The 20,223-nt window shown below is 36.7% G+C and overlaps 1 protein-coding gene across 2 annotated transcripts; it reads left to right on the top strand.

The window, feature by feature from the left end:
* Positions 1 to 19: 19 nt before the first annotated feature.
* FAM204A (family with sequence similarity 204 member A) lies at positions 20 to 19,977 on the top strand. 2 transcript variants are annotated; one of them, XM_005508159.4, is made up of 8 exons: positions 20 to 413; positions 536 to 864; positions 1,812 to 1,902; positions 2,483 to 2,516; positions 3,104 to 3,206; positions 4,919 to 5,008; positions 15,660 to 15,766; positions 16,117 to 19,977. In XM_005508159.4, the coding sequence occupies exons 2-8, from the start codon at positions 628 to 630 to the stop codon at positions 16,166 to 16,168; spliced, it is 714 nt and encodes a 237-aa protein (XP_005508216.1). In that variant the 5' UTR covers positions 20 to 413; positions 536 to 627; the 3' UTR covers positions 16,169 to 19,977. The 2 variants fall into 2 exon arrangements, with proteins under 2 accessions (XP_005508216.1, XP_021151113.1); XM_021295438.2 differs by having other exon boundaries at positions 34 to 413; positions 3,107 to 3,206.
* Positions 19,978 to 20,223: the final 246 nt, after the last annotated feature.

The raw sequence follows: 20,223 nt of genomic DNA on the forward strand, positions 1-20,223 counted from the left end.
TCCAATCGGCGGGCGGGGTGTTCCGGCGGTGCCAACATGGCGGCCAGGTAAACACGGCCGGGGATCTCGGCGAAGGGTGCGCGGGCAGCGCTGCGGGGCCGGGAGCCGCGGTCTCCGCTCCGCTCCGCTCCCCGCGCCGGCTCGGGGCCGCGTGTCCTGCAGCGCCGCTGTCCAGGCCTCCCCGGCCCGGCGGGCTCTCCGTTCCTCTCCGGCCGTGCCCGGCGGGCGGGCGGCGGCTGCGCTGTCCCGGGAAGCGGGGCGGAGGGAGGAGGGACGCGTCTGCTGCCGAATCGCCCCGTAAACTGGAAGCAGCTGTAAACAAACGCGAAGCGACAAAACTGTAAAGAACACGGAATTAAAAACCAGAGCTGGTACCTTCTGTGCTTAACTCTACTTAACCCCTTTCTGAAATAGTAAGTATTAGAAGCTTTATAATGTTTTTGTCTAAAACATGTAACGATAGTTAACTTTTCCCGATAGAAGTTGTACTATTTCTGACGGTGTGTTTTGCTCTTTCTGCTGTTTTCTCCTGCAGGCTGGTGATTTTTCTGCCGGGATGGGCCAGCTCGGGTAACTCCGCTGGCTCTGTGGTGACTTGAAGGGGCTGGGACTTGTTTGGAGTGGAAGATGTGGAGCGGGCTGGTGCCGCCTGGCATGAACGAAAGTGACATTGACTTCAGTTCTGATGAGGGAGATGGATCCTGCAGTTCGCTGGCAAAGGAAGATGCAAAAGAAGATACTGAAAGCGTTCAGGAGAATGGACCTGAAGGTGATGCTGTCAGTGAACCAGTTGTGATATCCGTGACAGATGGAGAAAATGAATCTCAAACGTGTCCTTCTGGAATTCCTTTAAACATGTGGAATGTGGGTATTGCTACAAGTCTTCAGAGGTTCAGAGCATAAATGTGTCATACTCAAAGTCAAATGGCTAGTTTTAAAATTAAAATAACTCTGAATAATTCTGAAATGAAATAAAATATGATCTAAGTGCAGTCATCATAATATACCTTAGATTGTTTCAAGCAGAGTGGGCAGGAATTTAGATAGGAAATGAATGTAAGTAACTTCCCCCCCACACCCAGTGCGGTGGTGATTGAAAACACAGCAGGGAGATGTTTGGGTAACTCTGGAGTTGCACAGAGATTTGTGTTTTAATGGTGTGTGGGCTCTGAACTTCTTCGTAGCTGCTTTCTGCATTAGGAGGGATTTACAATGGAGTGTATCTACTGGTGAAGCATCTCTGTGGATGTGTGCTCCTCTGCTTTCTGTAGGGGGTAGTTGCAGGTGTTTAAACTCGTAGTTGCTTATACCTCTGGAATTCCCAGTTGCATGCAAAGACAGAAAAAATAATTATAAAGAAAAGCAATCTGTGTTTTAGGCTCTTGAGTTTTACCCCCACTGATAGATCCTTGTCAGTAGCCTGCTGGGCAAGGTCAGAGCTGTCAGTAATACCTGAATTACAAACTGCCAGTGGGGCAGTAACGATGCATAGAACAGCTCTGTAGTGCACAACCAGGATCAGTGTATTTGTTGTCGTGTCTCACGAGAAAAGTGTCTGATTCGAATAGTCCTGGCATTTAGGGAGGGCAGAAAGTCACAGGGAGGTGATGAAAGGTTAGAGCCAGTTCTATATGAACAGCATCAGAGTTGGATGTTTTCGATGCATACATCTTAATGTTATCAATGATAACAAGGTACTGTGGATAAATAAGATGTTGGGACAACATTTCTCAGCATATTATGCTTTTGGATGTATTTTTTAATGGGGAAAAGATGTGAAAGTACTGATTTGTCTTTTCTTAATCTTGTAGAAATTTCTGGAGCTGCAGAAGAAAAACCGTGAAATGAAAATGGAAGCAAACCAGAGAAACAAAAGCCGAAAAAGAAAGCGCCACAGAAAAGGTGTTTTATGGAATTACAGAATTTATTTTTTCAGAATGGAATTAATATCAAATATATTGGAAGTGGAATTTGCTGTCTTTGAGGGGGTTGGTGTATTGTTTGTTTTTTTGCTTTGTGGCTGTTTTTTTAGTGTTTGTCTGTGTGTTTTATTTGTTTGTTTTGTTTTACCAAGAATTAAATGCCTAAGTAGATGTATTCTAACTATTATTTAGTATTTTATTTCTCCAGTTGCACACATCACTTGTAGGACTGGGTGGCAATTTGTTACTTAAAATTCAAGTAATACATTTATTCTGTGTTTATAAAGAAGGTAGAACTTATTTAATACTAATTTATAATGGCCAAGTGTATTTCAGTAATTCTAGAAAATGTACTTTTGTGTATTCTAGTTAGAACTTCTTCACAGATATTGTAGTAGGTTCTTTGTATGAAAAGTGGCTTAAATCCTCACGATTGTGGGGTAAATCTCCTAGTGTGTCAGCCTTTCAAAGGAAATGTGGCCAGTTAGAGTTCTGTTCACTTCACTGGATGCTGAAGGGTATTATGGTGTAATGTTGGATTTTATTTTTTTCTTCCCTAGAAAAACAGAAAAAGGACAATGAAGTGACTGAGAGGTATAACCAGGTCAATGTGATTATCTGAGGTCTGTTCTTAATATTGGCCCAAACTTGTAAAAAGCTTAACCGCATGCATGGCCAAAACCGAGCTTTGAACGTCACGTAAAGTATCTACTGGAGTTGTTCAGTGTCTTTCTTGGGCAGGCTGAATTTTATACCAGTGATTGTCTGGTAGAGTTTATTGCTTGATTTTGATAATCAACACAAATGTGTTATTTAATGTAACTTAAAATTGACTTAATGTTATTCCTAATGATGTTTTATGTGTAATTGCATACAAGCTTCTGTTCAGCCTGTTCCTCCTCTTCTTTTTCCTCCTTGGCAGTGTTGGGTTAATGGTTGGACTCTATGATCTTAAGGCTCTTTTCCAACCTAAAAGATGCTATGATTCTATAAGCTTGATTTCAAGATTGTGGAATTACAGAAACAGAGGGGAAGGAATAATTCATTTCACTTCCATTAAAAACTGTGAATGGGTGAAAAGAGCGTGTCTGCCAAATAGAATTTATTTTAGTATTGAAAATAACATTACAAGTTGTGGAAACTGGTTATATTAATGACTTTTTTTTTTTTTTTATTTTCAGTAGTCAAGAGTTGGTAGATGAAGAGAAATGGAAAGAACTTACACAATACTTTGGAATCAATGACAGATTTGAACCACCTGTGCATAGCAGGGCTCCGCAAAAGGTGACTGTTGATACAAAAGCAATGTCAGCTTGTGCTTGGGAGTAAAGAGCTCAGCCTTAACCGAGATAGGAATAAAACTGAGACTATTTGAAAGTGAGTAAATGATCGAGTCACTCTGAAGAAGGATGATTTTGTACATATTTTTAATGCATTTCCTTTTGGATATCACATGAATCATAGTTGAATGGAAAGGCTGCTGTGCTTTCCCTTGAGCCACTATCTGTGCTTGTTTCCTGTCTGGTTTTGTTTTCTGTTATCATGAGAAACAAAAAGCTTCATATGCATTGTTTGCCTTTTCTTTTTTTAAAGTCATGTTTCAGCTTTAAAATGTGCCCAGTGAATCGTTTAGTTGACACCAGTGGCTGTAGGAATTAGAGGGCCAAACCTACCATACAGTTTTATTGGATTTATAACACATTCTGTCCATAAATTATTATTGTGTAACTAGTCATATTAGAACTAACTTGTACAACATGATGAACAAGTTAAGAAACTCATTATATTGTGATTTACTTGTAGCACTGTTTGTTCTGTAGCTTTTCTAGTAAAGGCCTGGATAAGGTATGACATCAAATGTTCAGTTAGCCTTCTTTATGATAAATCTTATATTTTTCATTTGTCTAAAGTAAGTTTCTGCATGCAGGTCATGATATACTGTTTATTGCTAAGTTCTTACTTTTGGTGGGTATTCAGCTGTCATTAAATTGCTCAGGATGGATCAGGAAAGAGTTTGCCTTGTAAGTTCAGAGATTTTATCACTAGTGGAACATGTCTCATTAATTTCAGGAAAGACATCTAACAGAACTGGCTATCACTGCAGCTTCTGGTTGGGCACTTCTTTTTTCAACTTCCATCTGAGTAATTTAAGCGCAGTATTTGTGGATCACTGTTTCTCAAGAATTCTCTTCTTGTTTGTTTTATCTTTTTTAAAAGTGTATGTTCTGAAGCTGTTAAGTGTGTTTTCTTTAGCGTCACTAATATCTAAAAGCAGTGAGGCTATAAACGATCTCTTGTGAAAGTGTTTTGTGGAATTTTGAAGTCAGTGCCTACTGCTGTGCTACCCTTGTGTATTCCTTCAGAAGTTTCCAACTATTATTCCAGTAGATATTTACATTTTTTGTTACATTATTTGTAAATGTTGTTAAACAAGTTATGTTGATCATAAGGGTTATTTTCTTATTTTCAGAGGTTAAATTCTGAAGCTTTTTCATAGTTTTCCATAGGAGTGCTAGAATGTGTTATTTATTAGCACAGTGGAGTGGCACCATGCCAGAACTCAGATTTTTGGATAAAGATAAGATCTTAGAACTGTAACGATACAGTGGTAATTGCCATTCTTCATGTTACCTGACACATATATTTCACATTTTGTTTAGAAAGCTCCAGGGATGGAAGAGATAAGACAGATCTTCAGATGAAATTTTATTGTGACAGGCATAAACTAGTCCGTGTAATTTTTTTAACCTACAGTATTATCCTGCACGTAAGGTGGAACTAATGCAATGATTTGTGCTCAGGCAGCCTTTCAGTGAATTCTTAATTATACTGTCCGTTACAATACATAGACAAAGTGATTTGTGTTCCATAGAAATTACGGGTTTATGCAGTGTCTTAAAGAATTTTATTAAAGAAATATGTTTAGAAAGGAGATGCTCCCTTTGAACGTGTTATTTCTTTATTTGTCCTAAAGATATTTGCTTTTCTTTTTCTAGTCTGGCCTGGAACTTAGCATAGAGAAGTGTGTGGCTGAAGGTGACATTGATAAGGCCGAGGAGCTGAGTGACAGATTAGCCACTCGTGAGGTAAGTGGGCTGTTAACAAAAGCTCTGAGGAAACATTTAGTTTTGTACATCTGTACAGAAAGTGTCATAACAAAAATAGCATTGGAGATTGTTTGGAGCATCTTTCCTATTTCCTAAGCAGATTTCTGTCAGTGATTGAAGGATTTTGCCACAGATCTTGTAATGCTTGTACAGCTGTAGCCATGTCTAAGAATTGGAACTACAACCGTGAAGGATCCCAAGTAACTTGCTTTAAAGCCTTCCTGCCGACTCCAGGACTCAGAGGAGTCAGTAACTTGTCATCTGTATTGAGCTTTTGATTTTTCTGCATGTTGCAAACCAAGAAAACTGGAGTACGATGTTCCCTTCCTGTCAGTTCCCTGTGCCCCTCGGATTTTTCTTTGCATTCCTTCCCCAATAAGCCTGGGAATCCTGAAGAAAGGCAGAGATTCAGCAAACTGAGAGCAAGGCATACCCAGATAAGGCCAGATATACCTCAGTTTGCATGCCAGTGCTTTTTTCCCCTGTGTGTTCATGTGATTGGGAGTTGATGGCAGGAAGAATGGGAATAGTTGGATGTCAAACATTGCTGTAGCCTTAGAATGATGTTTATAGAATGAATGGATATTTTTTTTCTTCTTGTCATCATTTTTTTAGTATATAAATGCGTATCTTAAATAAATATCCAGGCAGGAGAAACTCTGTTTTTTCAAGATGTTGTCTTGTTATTTGGTGTATCTGAATACTTTTATGGAGTCTGTGCAGCTCTTTGCTACAAAAATTGGACCCTTTACATTTGTATGTAGTGCTGAGTGGATACTTAAACTGATGAGGAATCTACCAGATACCTCTGGTAATTGCAATTTCAAGTAAGAAATAGTTAAACTGGTGCACATATGGTAGGTGGTAGCAGCTGAAGTACATAACTCACACCTCTGAAGCCCATTGCTATTGGCACATGGGGAAAAAAAATAGGATAAAAAGATAGAATAGTTTTGAAGCCAAGTAAGAAAAAGTAGCCAAGTGAGTGCTGTTTGAGGTGGGTGGAGAAGCTATTATTTTTAAGTCATCTGATTTATATAATTTAAACTATAAACATTCTAGATTTATATTAGAAATGAATTATATAATTTTTTTTGCTTTCATTCCTCTATCTTGCATATTCTTCCTTCTTCACAGAGGTAATAGGTATTTTCTGTCCACTATCAAAATTCAAAGGTATTAGAAAAGGATTAAGAAAGGAAGGACAAATTCTGAATACTTCTCATTCTCATAGAAATACTTAAGATGTTTCCTAAGTACAGTGTTTCAAGGAAAGCTTTTGCAGATTTAAATCTTTTTAATGCAATATAATACAATATTGTGATGGCTTTTGAAATGGGAAATAACAGTTCTTAAGGTTCTCTAAGGGTAGGGAAAACTGACTGCTCCTCAGCGCTGTTCTGGCACAATCATTAAACACATACATTTAGTCACTCAGGGCAGTTTCTAATGACTGAACTCTTATCTGCCTGTTCACCAGCAATCACAAAACTCCTATTGACAGTGATTGGAATGTGTCCTAATGTTCCCTTTAAGTCTGACCAGCTTCTTACTGTGATACCACTGTATTACCTTTCATGTATACAACATGAAAAACACAGTTCTCCTTCACAAATGTCATTATCCCATTTACTGTAAAGTGGTTAGAGTATCATAATCAATAAAACATACTGAGGTTCTAGTGCAAATTGTTTGACTATAAAAACAAATTAACGTAAGAAGTTTTAAGGTTTTGTAATATTTATGATAAACTGTTATCTGATTTCGGTAGCCATGGGATTGTACGACATCCAGCATATCCCAGGTGCTACAGCACTGTATTATTATTTGTGGAACATTAGCTCCAAATTGTTGACTTTCAAATATTAGCATGTTGTAATTCTGAAAACAAAATGCTTGGAACATTATTAGTATTCACAGCCTTGACTTGGTTTTGGTTAAGTGGGTTTATCTGAATAAATAGTATGTTGAAAGAAGGAAAACTCAAATGACTCTGGCTCGATCTCATGAGGAGTTCTGTCGAGGCAGAATCCATGGGAATTCTCTGGGCTCCTCTGCTCTTGTGAATATGTGCTACCTGGCCTACTGCAAGATTAATTTTTCTTTGTGATTTTAAGAAGCTCTATTTTTTTTTTAATGGATCTTACTTTTTATGTTAAGGAAATAATTCTGACAGTGCCTAATTCTGATTTGGTGAAGAGCTATAGAGAAGGATTTGATTATGGAAGAAATCGATTCAGAAATAATAGTTTTGTATACAAGTGCAGTTAATAAGATATTGCTTTCATATTGTATTGATTCATCACTGCTTTCCTTCTCTTTGCAATCTGAAGAAATGTCCCTTTAAAAACTCATTTTATGTAATATTCATAAGAAGTGAGTTACTTTTTGAAGTGACTATTTGTATCCCTTTAACTTCCGAATGCAACACAACACTGTGAGCAAGTCAGGCACGGAACTATACTATGGACTGAATCAGTACACCACTTCTGAGGTCTCAACAAATAAGTGGATGAATTATTGTTCTTTTATCTCAACTTCATCTTTTTCTGTATAGTTTTCATTTTTCTTGAGCGAGGTTGCAGGGCTGGGGGCAGGGAGCGGATGAGAAGCAGCTGCTGTCTGTTTGGGGTACAGCCCCCCTTGCAGCCCTGTGAAAAATGTTTGGTGGGTAGGTGTTCTTTCTGGAATCAGGTGTATGGGGTTTTAATCAGCACCATTTTCTTTTGCAAGAAGCAGTGACTGGAACCTGCTGATAAAGCTTTTGCTTTGAGGCACAGATCCCAGAGTTCTTAAAGCTGTTTCCTGCCTTAATAAGTGAAACTAATTTTTGATGTATAACATTTATAAGCCTGTGAAACTGATAGGGCAGCTTCAGTATTTAGAAAAATGAAGCCAAAAATAAACAGATGATGAGAATAGGCAGTAGAAACATGTCCTAAAAAGCAAAGGAATGCCAAAATGATGCTGTCAATTTGCTATCGCTATGACACAGTGAGAAAAGGTTTTTAAAAATCAGGTTCCTTTAAAATCAGTGATGATTTAGGCAATATGCATAATCTAGCAGCTGCGAGTGGATCACTAAAATTTGCATCCTAAAAGCCTAAATGATACTGCTTCAAGGTTTTGGGTCTTCTGGTTTCCATGTGGTACTTGTTGCAGGTTCCTTAAGGAAAATAGTATTGTACTGTTGTAAATGAGGCTTTGGGCAATATGTTATTTGTTGCTGTTTTCTGCTTTGAATATGCACAAATTCCAATTTTAAACTAAAATGTCTTAATCAAGTAGCGTTCCAGGTTTTAGAGTGAGAGTTAGAGCTTGGATGCATGAGGCTCTGTTTACTAGTGACTGCATGTGTGGATTCATATGTAACTTTTGAGAGTAGCTAAAAATGAGTTACCCCTTTTTTATTGGCAGTTGCATTTCTATTAAAAAAATGAATTGTACTTATCATCATTGTCATATACTCAGTCTAATCTCTTGGCAATGCTCACTGTTAAGTATAACCCCTTGTCTCCTGTTGGCCTCCTAGTTCGTGGACTAGAAATGAGGTTGCAGTTGGTTTGGGTGTTCTCAGGGTAGGAGATCTCTAATTGTGGATCCTTGTCCATCCCCCCCCCCCAGCATGTTCTCTTCTGGGTGTTCTGCTTCACTGAAGAGTTCTAGCGATCCTGAAATTCTTAATTGCATTATTTTATATACAAGTGAAATTCTTCCTGAAGGAATACGGCCATGCCTGCATTATGTTGTACACACTAATTTAGGCCATCAGTAACTCTTTCTTCAGCCAGACTTTCTAGAACTGGTCTGGCTTGGGCGTCTCAGTGCTGTGCTGCAGTTATGGTGCCTGTGGTCAGCACTCTGATAAATTTGTGTTGAGCATTAAGAGAATGCAGGTGGGTCACACTGCTTAATTGTAATTCACTGTGGATTTTTAAACGCGGTTAGACTGAATTATTTCTCTAATACCAACAGCATAGTACTACTAGTATCATATAGCTAGCAATTCATTGCAGTGTACGTGGTATAATACAGGCAGTTAAGGTTTATTATTGTAATCCAGTTGCTGTCTTTGTTGTACTTAAAGGTAGTGCTTGAACGCTGCATTTAATGATGACTTGTTTAACTTGAGAAATGCCAATAAAAGTGTTAATGCAGGAGTTGTCACCAAAATTCTGAACCTTTTAGAATGATGGTTGTTGACAGAATGAAGTGTATGTGGACACTTAATTGGGCTGAGAGAAAGTGGTTTTCTTGGTGATGTTCTAGGATAGGGTAGCTGAGATTTAATGGTGGCAGGTACTTGGGTATGTAGCTTGGAACAGACGCTTGAAATGATGTCAACTTTTTGGAATAATATATTGAAATGTACTTTAATTGTTCCTACTGTGTGAGTGGGAATCGTCCTAGATTTTTTGAAGAATAAACATTGATAAATTAGAGAACTGTGACTGTGTGTAGTTGGAGGTGTTTATCCTTTGGAGTCAGGATGGTATGTGGAGTTATCTGGGAATTTTACTTTGCTGTAAATCAGTTTCAATTTGGAGTGATCCTTGTAGAAGTTCTTCTAATTAAACCAGATAATTTTTAAAATACTTCCTCCCAGTATATAAACCTGAAAATATTTTCCAAGCTTTTTGTTCCCATAGAGAGAGAATTTTTTCATAGTGCTTTTGTACTGAAGTCATTGTGTGGTGTCTCAAGAAGCAGAATGCAGATTTCTTATGGCTCTAATATTCTGAGAACTAATCTGGCTGAACCTCAGACTTTGCATTTGCTTGTAGTTTTTATGTCAGCTGCCTGGTGGGAAGGTGCCACATTGTCTAAGAGTTCATTAGCCTCAGGACTGTAACCTGAACATGCTAAAATAATCTGGACCATATTTGACTTACCTGTCAAAAGGAACTTTTAAAATATTTTGTAATTTAGTGTGTTAAATTACTGGAGTAGTTGTCAGTCTCCAAAGAACACAGCACTGTTCCTAAGTCCTTAGCTTAGTGGCTTCTGGCATTTTGGTGAAACACTTTTTAAAAGCTGTAATTTATAGGGAAACTATGATATTGTAATCGAGCTTAAATGAAAGATCTATGTTGTAATCAACAGCAAGATGAGTCCTGCTGTTGTCTTCAAAATTTGTTGTATTGGCTTTGACCATTTTATAATAATCAAATTAGTATCTGTTGTCTCTTAAGTACCCTCCAGCTGTATAATTTCGAATGGGAAGTACAGGAGCAAGGTTGTATGTTGTAGCCAGTAAGAATCATTCTGGAAGTTGTTGTCCATTTGAAAATTGGGGTCAAATATGATTGATCATGAGGTCACACACACGTTACTGTTTCCGAGGGACAGGTTCTAGTGCTTGATGCTCTTCTCTTGGTAAAACAGAGTTTCATTTTGAAGTTCCATGCAACATCCACAATTTATCACAGTGCTTTCAGATACCTGAGGAGATTGATGTAATTTTAACTGGTGCTTGGTTACATTCCATTTAATTTGGAAAGTTCCCCATTGAAGGACCTGGGGTGGGAGGGTGGAGAGAAGAGTTCATTTTTGTGTCTGAAGCATTTTGTTTCTACCACTCAGCAGAGGTGTGTCCAAATATCTCTTCATTGAGGTTGTTTTCTTTTAACCTTTGGAACATGGCAGGGTTATCACCTAGAATTACATTCTTATGCTCCCTTAATTATGTATATCTTTTCCTTAACAAACCTTAAAAAAAGATTTCAGATGTTACAAGTCTAATTAAAGAGACAGACAAAGCACAGTTTATACTGTAGATTTTTTCTGCAGTTCAATTAATCAGCATGTTTTCTCTTTTAATTAAAACCATTTTAGTAAATTAAAGCCCACAGCAAAACACATATATAATTTGTTTGTAATTAGCTCTTAATTGGTGGTAGTTGAAGCTTAGCACCCTTGGTTTCTTTCTTCATGATTGCCATTTTATTAGCAGCCAGTCATTAATTAATCTTTTTTTCTAATTAGCTTATAAAACTGTTGATGGCACATTATTGTAAATGTGATTTTAAGTTCAAAGCTTGTTAATAAGCTTTCTTACTTAGAAGAACAGAGATAAAGAAATTGCTGAAAACAGTACTACAGTTCTTTTTTTAAAACCGCCTTTCTTATAAGGGGGCTGTGTAAAGCATCTAACAGCTTATAGTTAATTTTTTAATGCTGTGTTTTCTCATGAATGGAAGAAGTTACTTGCATTTGAATGTTTAAATCTAGCGAAGAGCTTAATATAAGAACAGTTTTCTGTCCTTACTCCATTGCTGTGCCATCCAAATATAATTTGATGTTGTAGTACACAGCATAAGAATACAACAAAGGTATTACAAAGTATTTTACAGTGGAAGTTGAGCACATCATTGAAAGGGGACAATTTTCACTGCAAAATCCACTCGGTATTCCTGTTTGCTTTATATATTTTATATACGTCAGCAATGGATAACATTCCATAACATAAAAGGAGAAAATCATTGCTAAAGGCAAGCCTGAAATAACTAGATTCATATTTGATGAGAAACTGTAACACTGTATTAAAAGGCTGTTTGGCTTCTCTCCTATGATCATCGGCTATTTCAGGACCTGTTTGAATAGAGATGTTTTGTTAGAGCTTCTGTAGGTCGAACATTTTGTATTTCATACCTAAATATTTCTGGAGCAGTTCTTGAATTTGTCATCTCACTACTTGTATCATTCAGCGTTCACATTGCGCAGTCCTGTCTTAAGGAGAAGTCTTTGCCTCATGATATTTCACGTTAAATATCTTGATTTTTCAAGGGAAGTTTTCTGGAAGTTACAGTAGATTCTGTTGCGACTTAATAGATGTTTATTCTTCTGCCTGAACTTTACATACTATTTCAACTTCAGCCGTTTCTTTGCTTGTTTTAAAAGTGTTTTATGATGCTGTGCAAGAAACACTAGAAAGGGATAGCTGACAAGGAAAAAATTAAAAATTGGATAAAAAGTAAATGAATAATGTCATATTACTAAAAAGATGAGAGGCTAATTTGTGCCGACTTTTTGCTAATTTTGTTCAAGCCTCAAAATGAGGAGCTGTCACCCGTTCTGTGTAGCACTGATGACAGTGCCAATGATCCATGAAATAAGCTGCCGCTGGCTTTGTTCTGATAAGAATGAACAAATCTGCACAATGTACGGCTCCCAGAATCTCATTTTCATACTTGCATGCAGGCTAAAAGAAATAAGCTGTTTGCAGGCTTGATTAATCAGACATTTGAGGGTTTTTTGTCTCTTTGATCTCTTTCGTCTCCTAGGTAACTTGCTTGACATTAATGTTGAGCTTGAGTAAAGACAATCAGGAATTGTAGACCAAACTGATATAAAAATTAAAGACCTTAACACTTTAAGTACTCCAGTAATGGTTCCGCTTTACTTCAGAAAACATCTGTTTTCATTTAATTAAAGAACAAAAGAGAACGGCATAAATATTTTTCATAGAGACCTGTTATTCCATGAAAAGTTAAAGTATGATAATTGGTATTTTTTTAAATAAATGCCTTGAAACTCTTCAAAAAGAAGCAAAGCTTCAGAGATTTGTTACAAGGTAACAATTGCAGATGAGTAGGAAATTCATGGAAAATAACGGATAAGGAATTTTCACTTATGCTGCGTTAAACATCTAGAATAAGATATTTGACAGGATTATTGGTCAACTTGGAAATGGAAAGGTCTTTGCCCTCTAGAAAACAAGTTGTTTTTTAAGTTTGTCTTAAAAATATATATATTGTGTTACAAGGATGAACCATTATATCAGCTTTACTACCCAATATGATTTACACACTTTAAACCTGTAAAATTGAAAGGAATTTAGAAAAAAAAATGTCGCAGTGCGTTTGCTTGAGGTTATGCAGACGCTTTTACAAATCTTCCAAGTGGCTGTAAAGATGAATGCCTCAAGGGTCTAGCCAGGGCCCTGCTTTTCCAACCAGCTAAAGCCCTTATCTTAAATCCAAGCAAAGTACCATTAATCTTTTTGAAAGACCTTTTATGGCTTTTAATATATCCCAAATTAGAACATTTTACACCCTTGGTTCCTGAAATATGGTGATAAAAAGCCTTTAGAGCTTAATTTTCCTTACTGCGTGCTCTGACCAATTTGCAGTTCTTTGTGATAATGTTTAGACACCTTAATTAAAATGCAGCAAAATATTGGATGTTCTATATGGAAAATGCTGATACTTTGACTACACAAGAAATTGTTGTATATATTTTTATTCATGCTTTCTTACTTCTTTTAAGATTGTATTTTATTGAGTTATCTGATGACCTGAAATGTTTTTTTAAAATGTAAAACCCATTGACCAAGCTTTTATGGATTTCTTTTGTGGCGGGGGGGAGTGAAGATGTGTGTCTGCCTGTGGGTGGGAGCAGAAGACATTTAGTCTGACTAAAATGTTTGGGTTTATATGTCACATATTTGTTTTCCTGTCTTAAATTCGACTCCGTGCAGCCTAGAAATTATAATATAAATGCTGCAAAATGTTTTCCCTTTTACTTCCACATACAGAGGTTGTTATTGTCCCATTTTTTTCTGTACTTTTCAAAGACAGAGGAACTCATTCTGTCTTCTAAGAAATACAGAGCAAAAGTTGTTTTTTCTTCAGAACTTGTGTTGACCTCATGTGTGTGTATTTGTGTGTAAGTGTTCAATAGGCCACTGGAACATATTTTAAGGAGAAACTGTTATTCATCACATAGGAGTTAATTTTCAAGTATATTAGGAGGTAAAACACAGTTCAAAAATAAATGCGTGGTTCCGGTAGTTGACTGACTTCAGCCATCAGATTGCTCTATTTTTTGAGTTAATTAGTTCTGTTTCAATGAACAATTAAACATTTCTTGAATATTTTAGGTGAGTTTTCTTAAGCGTTTTTATACTGCAAGTACATTCAAGTTAATAGTTGCCCTTAAATATTAAGTGACAATACAAATAAGAGAATGTTATGCTCTAGTCTTTGACTCGAGATTTGGCAGTTCACATGTTGGCACTGAATTATTGATTATATAAAATTTTAATGCTCGGGGAGAAATGAAGTAGTTAATGATACTAAATTTTTGAAGTGTCTGGTCACATGAATTACTATGTGCATCCAGACTATTCCATAGGTACATCTTTATTACCTTGTAACATGCAAATAGTAGATTAAAAACTTGTTTAGCATTCTATATTTTGCACATATTCCCTTTCAATTATTAAGCTTTTCTTAACTGTGGTGCCAGTGCTTAGGGCCTAAAACAAAGCACAGACTGTTGTGCTTTCTGCCTACATGCAAGTAGCGTCTCAAACCCTTCGGCAGAAAGGCCACATTCTTGATTCGTGAACCCTGAAGGGGCCATAAGGTAAATAGCTTATAGAGATGTTGGTTTGTTTTGCTTTGTTAACAAAATGATGAGGGTGTTGACCTACCTACAGAGTAAGTGTTTGATGGGAGAGCTGTAGAAGATGCGAAGATACATCCTTGATTTCTCTCTCATCCTATCTGGACAAAATGTCTCTCAGAGTAAATAAGAATTGCCTGAATAGATGCTGCAGGTTATTGAAATGCATGACCATTAACCAAAGTTTAAAAAAAGAGGAGTGTCATTTTGGGTCTCCCATGCCTCTCATTTGATGCTCCCATGATATTTTGTGGAAATTTAGAACATCCAATCAGAAATATGTCGGCTAACTTCAGTAGGTATTGGACTGGATGAGAAGAAAACCTGTTTGTCCACAATTCGTAGGGGTTTTGCCTGAATGAATTACTTGTTTGTCTTGGAGAAAAATGGTAACTGTTGAGACCAAATTATTCCTTAATTCATAATTTGGTTGCGAATAATGTCAGATCACGATAGCAATCACAAAGTGTAACTACACTGAACAGGTTATGAATGCTGATTAAGGAAAATAGTCCAGACATAGTTCACAGTACCTTCCTCCATCTTTTCTGTGTTATTCTTTTTTCCCCTGTCTTGATACTCACTGGAGTGCACTTAATTCGCACAGTATGAATAAGTTTGTGACAGTAAAGTAGTATTCACCTACAGCCTATGATGACCTTATTTGAAAAGCATGCATATTATCACACTAATAATCTAAAAGCTGGGAATGTGAAGACCAAATGCTAGATGGACTCTAAGGACATTACTTAATTTACTTTCTGGACAGCCTGATTAAAACATGACTGCTGGTACTACTGGAAAATGTGTGGCCATAACGGTTCTTCCTTTATAAAACTGGCTGTTTGGGTGGTTTGTGTACTGGTAAGTCTGGCTGAGGTCACAGACTGGTCTTAATAATGGAGACTGCCTGTGTGTGTATATCTGTGTCTATATATTTATTTTAAAAACAAATAAAGGGATCTAATAGGCTATTGCCTTTTGCTTGTATTCTTGAAAAGGAAGGTTGGGGTGGAAAGGATTGCCTGCCCTTTGTATTTCTCTCAAGGGACATTCTTGCTCATCCGATCTAATATTACAGCATCAGCCTAACACTTGAAAGATATTTTAATATCTGTTGACTTTTGAGAAACAATATCAGACCAAGTAATTTGTGAGGCTTAAATTTCACATGAGCCATTTGCATCTATTCAGTTTTCCTTTGTTCCTTTTTATGTCTTAGCTTGGTGTGAAAATTGCCAAAGCTGCTGCTTGCCGCAACTTTGTAAAAGCCAAACAAGAAGCAGAGGCTGCCCAAGAAGCTCGAAAGAAAAAGAAGCTTGCTTGGGGGTAAGTCATTTGAGTGTGGAATTAAACATTGTGGTTTCATTGGCACTAAGTGTATACAATGCAATCTCGGTTAAATGTTTTCTTAGTTGAAATAGGCTTGTGCTAATCTTATTTGTTTAGTTTAACCTTGTTGGGGGTTTTGGGTTTTGTTTTCTCTTAGCAGTGTTTCAGACTGAAGTACAGAGGCGTTACCAGAATTAATGTATTGGTTATATGGCTACATTTGCCTTCATGTCTTTATTACTGTATTAAAAATACGTTTTGATTTTTGTTGCTATTAAGAATAGCGTGGTTGAATACCTGAAACACGTGCTCATGATTCCTTATGTTGTTTTTGTGGTCTTTTTCAGATTTGAAGCCAAGAAAAGATGGGAAACAAAAAGCAACATGGGATACATGTAATCCATCCTGTTTTCCTCTGGAGTCCAATGCCCAGTTTTACTTGAAGAACCTTTGTGAGCGACTTCTTAAATTGAAACACAAAAAAAATCCACAAGCAAAAGCCAACACCTCAAATCTCTTGTGTTTCTCTTAATGCTGTTAGACTGTAGTATCTCTTTTTGGCTCTTTTTATAATGTAGCAAAAATACTATCTAAACATCTTACATATAGTATTTTTCTCCAAAATATGAAAATCTAAGATAATTAATTGTAGAATGCATTTGGAGTCTGGTAGAGAACTCTCTAGTTAGAATAAAATACTTGGTCAAATGTGTTTTGTGCTGCACTGCAGTTATAATATGCCTGGCTATAAGGAGAGGGGTAAGTTTTCCTGCTGAAGTTATACAGACTTAATGCAGTAAATACTACTATTCTGATTGCTTGAAAGTTGGGGGTGGCGCTAATAAAGGAAAGCAAAACTACACTACCTGTTTAAAACTATTGTTATTGATGCATTTATGGACTTAGTAAATGTAAACAGAAAAAAAATCTGGCTGAAAAAAGTCCATCCTCCCTCTTCTGGGAGGATCTGGTACTATTTGTCATATCCTGCTGCCATTTTCTTCAGAATATTTCCAATTCCCATTTTCCCTCCCAAGAACTCAAGTTTTAGAAGTCCCAGTTTTTTTGAGCAGATGAACTATAAGTATCTATCTTGAAAAATATCTGAAATGTGTTGTGCATTTAGCTGCACCAAAGAAACAAATGCAGGTTTTACTTCAAGTCAAATGTTTTACAGATCAGTTAGGATTTGAATGTTTATGTTATGAGATTTTAACAAGAATTTATGATAATGTTTGTTCAAAACTTCTCAGTGAAAAGTAAGGACACATTCAGAATAACTTTTCTCCCCGAAGCCCTTGCATAGAGGTTTAGTCACCACAATGCGTGAATTGAATTGGTAATGTAAATGTCAGTTATTGTTAACCAAGATTAATATGTTTCAGGCCAAAGGTATGGTATTAGCGTAATGGTGATTTACTATGTAAGTACTTGAGGCTAAAACAACTTGCCAACAAATAGCAATTTGAAGTCTTACAGCACCAATTCGAAGAGTTGAGGTTTGCAGTCCAACATGGAATACTGCATTTTTGTTCATTAGCCCTCAGGATGTTTGATTCTTTTTCATTTTTAGCAGAAAATCGTATTTCTTTCACAAAGATGAGAGTTTGCAATATGGTAATCTGCAGTTAGCTGTAATTAGTTGTGATGACAGAGTTGAATACAATTGCCAGCCTTGTAAATCAGGGGCTAAACAGGTTTCTGCAGTGTAACATCATAAATCTCACGCTATGGTTTACAAACTGTATTAGCTTTAGAAACTGTGGGGAAGGAAGCAAGTGATGTATCTCTTTGTAAACTGATTATGAAGGTAAATATGTTTACTTGCATAAACAGAGATGCCATCATGAACCTTCATCAAGATTTTTCTCAGTTTCAAATGTTCCTGTCCAAAATTTACAGGTGCTCTGTCCATAATTCCAGTTGTTTTTTATGCAGCTGGCAGAGGAGCAGTAGAGCTGACGTTTCTGCTTGTTATATAATGAGAAGCAGAATGATGCTGATAATTTTGTACTGAAAACAGCATCAGTATTCCAGTAAACATTTAAAAGTTGTATATATTAAACAGATGCTATGTTTTCTTGCAATAGTTGCTTTCCATAGTAACAATATTTATTAGTGAAATAAAGATCTTGATCTAATTGTAAGAATCAGTGCTGTTTGATATGAAAAAGTGCTTTGAAAGAAATCCAAATGCTCAAAAACCAGCTATTGTCTGAGAACTTGCCTCACAGTATTTATTGCAGCAGTGCATAGCCAGCCACCTGTAATATTTTTCATTTAAATTACCAATTAGTTTTATATTAGGCCATTAATAACGTAACTATTTAGCAAGTATGCAGAGTATTTGAATTGGGTTACTTGTGGTGAATTTAAAAATTATCACACTTCAAGTATTGTGATCTACCTAAAGTATTTGCTTAGAATATTAGTTTAATTCCCAGAATTATACCATGTTCAAAAAAACTCTGATTAACAGAGAAAATACAAAAGCCTAATACAGCTTTATAGAGATCATCTAAATACATAATAAATTAACTCATAACTGTACATTTAGTAAACATCCTCCTAAACTGCTGATCTGATTCTAAGGTGTCTTGCATTCCTGACACTTTTTTTTGTGTGTGAAGTAGTTTTGCTATGTGCTGTGAACTTTGGCCAAACAAGTAAAACTGCATTCTGAGATGTAACTGGTTTTATAATAAGCATTTGGATTGTTCTACCACTGTTTATTTCAGTGAACTGAAACCTTTTTAATCAGCTTAAATATATAATCTCTTATACTGAACTAAATATGAGATGTAATAATAATTCTTTTAGCAAATGAAAAGTTTGCACTATCTCCTTGTCTGACTGAAATTGCATATCTAGAGGAATGCATTAAACTATTAATTTCAGTGCAAACCAGTTATGAAGCCAAATATTTATCAGGAGCACATTTGATGATATGTTGAGTTGCATAACAGTTAAAGGGCAGCCTTGCCTAAGCTCCTTCCTACCCCTCAGAAGCCTTGAAAAACATAAATACATGCACTAGTTCTGCCCCAATATTTTCTCCAGCAATATTTCATATTTCTTCCAACTATAGTCATGGTACCCTCTTGGATATCCTGTGTAGTCCTAAGTCATTTGAAGAAAAAGGTCGTAGCATCCCAAGTGCAGCTCTCCAGAGTCCATAGAAGAAGTAACTTTGCAAAGGGGAATGTCCTCTGACAATTGTGCATGTTGTGTGGACAAGAGCTGGATCTTGAGCTACCTGACCAGACCAAAGTTGGCTCCGTCCTGTGCCAGTGAGGCCCTTAATGAAGTTTATTACTCAGGTACTACCACACAGCGAGGTGGTGAGATTGCTTATGGGTTTATAACAGACTTGTTCAAAGCCAAGTTGATGTCTCTGTGCAGTGTTTCACTAAGTGGTGTAAATGTTCCTCATTGTATGCTTCTCACATTGGTGTCACTTTTTCATTTCTGCTCTCATCTGGGGATAGTCCAGACTCATGTTCTTACAATTTTATTGCATTATAAGGCCTACACAATTGAAAAATAAATTATTTATCAGCTCCTATGATAAAATACAGCCAGTTTGAAGTCTGACAACAGCATGCTAATGTAATTACTAGTATTTCTTAATACTGCATTCCTGAGGTCCTAAACCAAAGAGTGGCTGCAGGGACAGTTTGACAGATAAAAACATATATATAGTTGTTAGAGCTTTAATGGTTTTTTGCCTGCAACCATAATCTGTATCATTATTTTTTAGTTTAATTCTGTTGGACAAGTTTCAAAGATAAATATGGTGTGTAATAAGTCTTTGCAGCCTCTAATTTGTGAAGGAGTGTCTGTCCAGTTAATACTTGCTCATTGAAGCAAAGGGTTTTGAAATAGCTGAAGTACGAACTGTAATTACTGATGTCTGTTTCCTATTCACCTATGGCTTCTGGCATTTGATCAAAAAATGTAATGTATTGCTTAATCTCAGAGCATTCCCCACTTTCAAAAATATTTACTTCATGAGAATTGTACAGCACTAAGTGACCTCAGCAAAACCAGAGCAGATATTACTTGGCATGGATTGTATGTAGTTAATCCACCAACAAGTATTTTTCCTGTTATTTTTGAATGCTGGTAATTTAGATATGCATGTATTTATAATCTACTTCTAGCATAAGTTCAATGCATTTAAAAAAGTATTAAATATATTAATAATGGGGTGGGCTTTTTATTTCACAAATGGTTAAAAAGAATACAAAGGTTGAGCAACTTGTGCGATGGCCAAGCTGTCAGCAAAGTGGCGAATGGAACCTCCTGCTGAGTGTGCAGTTTGTCATGGCTGGGAGCAATGTGGAGAGAGAGAAATCGGGAAGAAATGTGAGCAGGTTCCTAAATCTCTCTGTAAACCACTGGGAATTGGGTACCTCGTTACCATCTGTCCTACTGAGAGGGTAAAAAGCTGG

This window comes from Columba livia, chromosome 6, assembly GCF_036013475.1.
Source record: "Columba livia isolate bColLiv1 breed racing homer chromosome 6, bColLiv1.pat.W.v2, whole genome shotgun sequence".
NCBI lineage: Eukaryota > Metazoa > Chordata > Aves > Columbiformes > Columbidae > Columba > Columba livia.

Coding starts and splice junctions, on each gene's coding strand:
- FAM204A (XM_005508159.4), top strand. CDS start 628: ATGTGGAGCGGGCTGGTGCCGCCTGGCATGAACGAAAGTGACATTGAC. Junction 865..1,811: donor TTCCTTTAAACATGTGGAAT/GTGGGTATTGCT, acceptor TTAATCTTGTAG/AAATTTCTGGAGCTGCAGAA. Junction 3,207..4,918: donor ATAGCAGGGCTCCGCAAAAG/GTGACTGTTGAT, acceptor TTCTTTTTCTAG/TCTGGCCTGGAACTTAGCAT.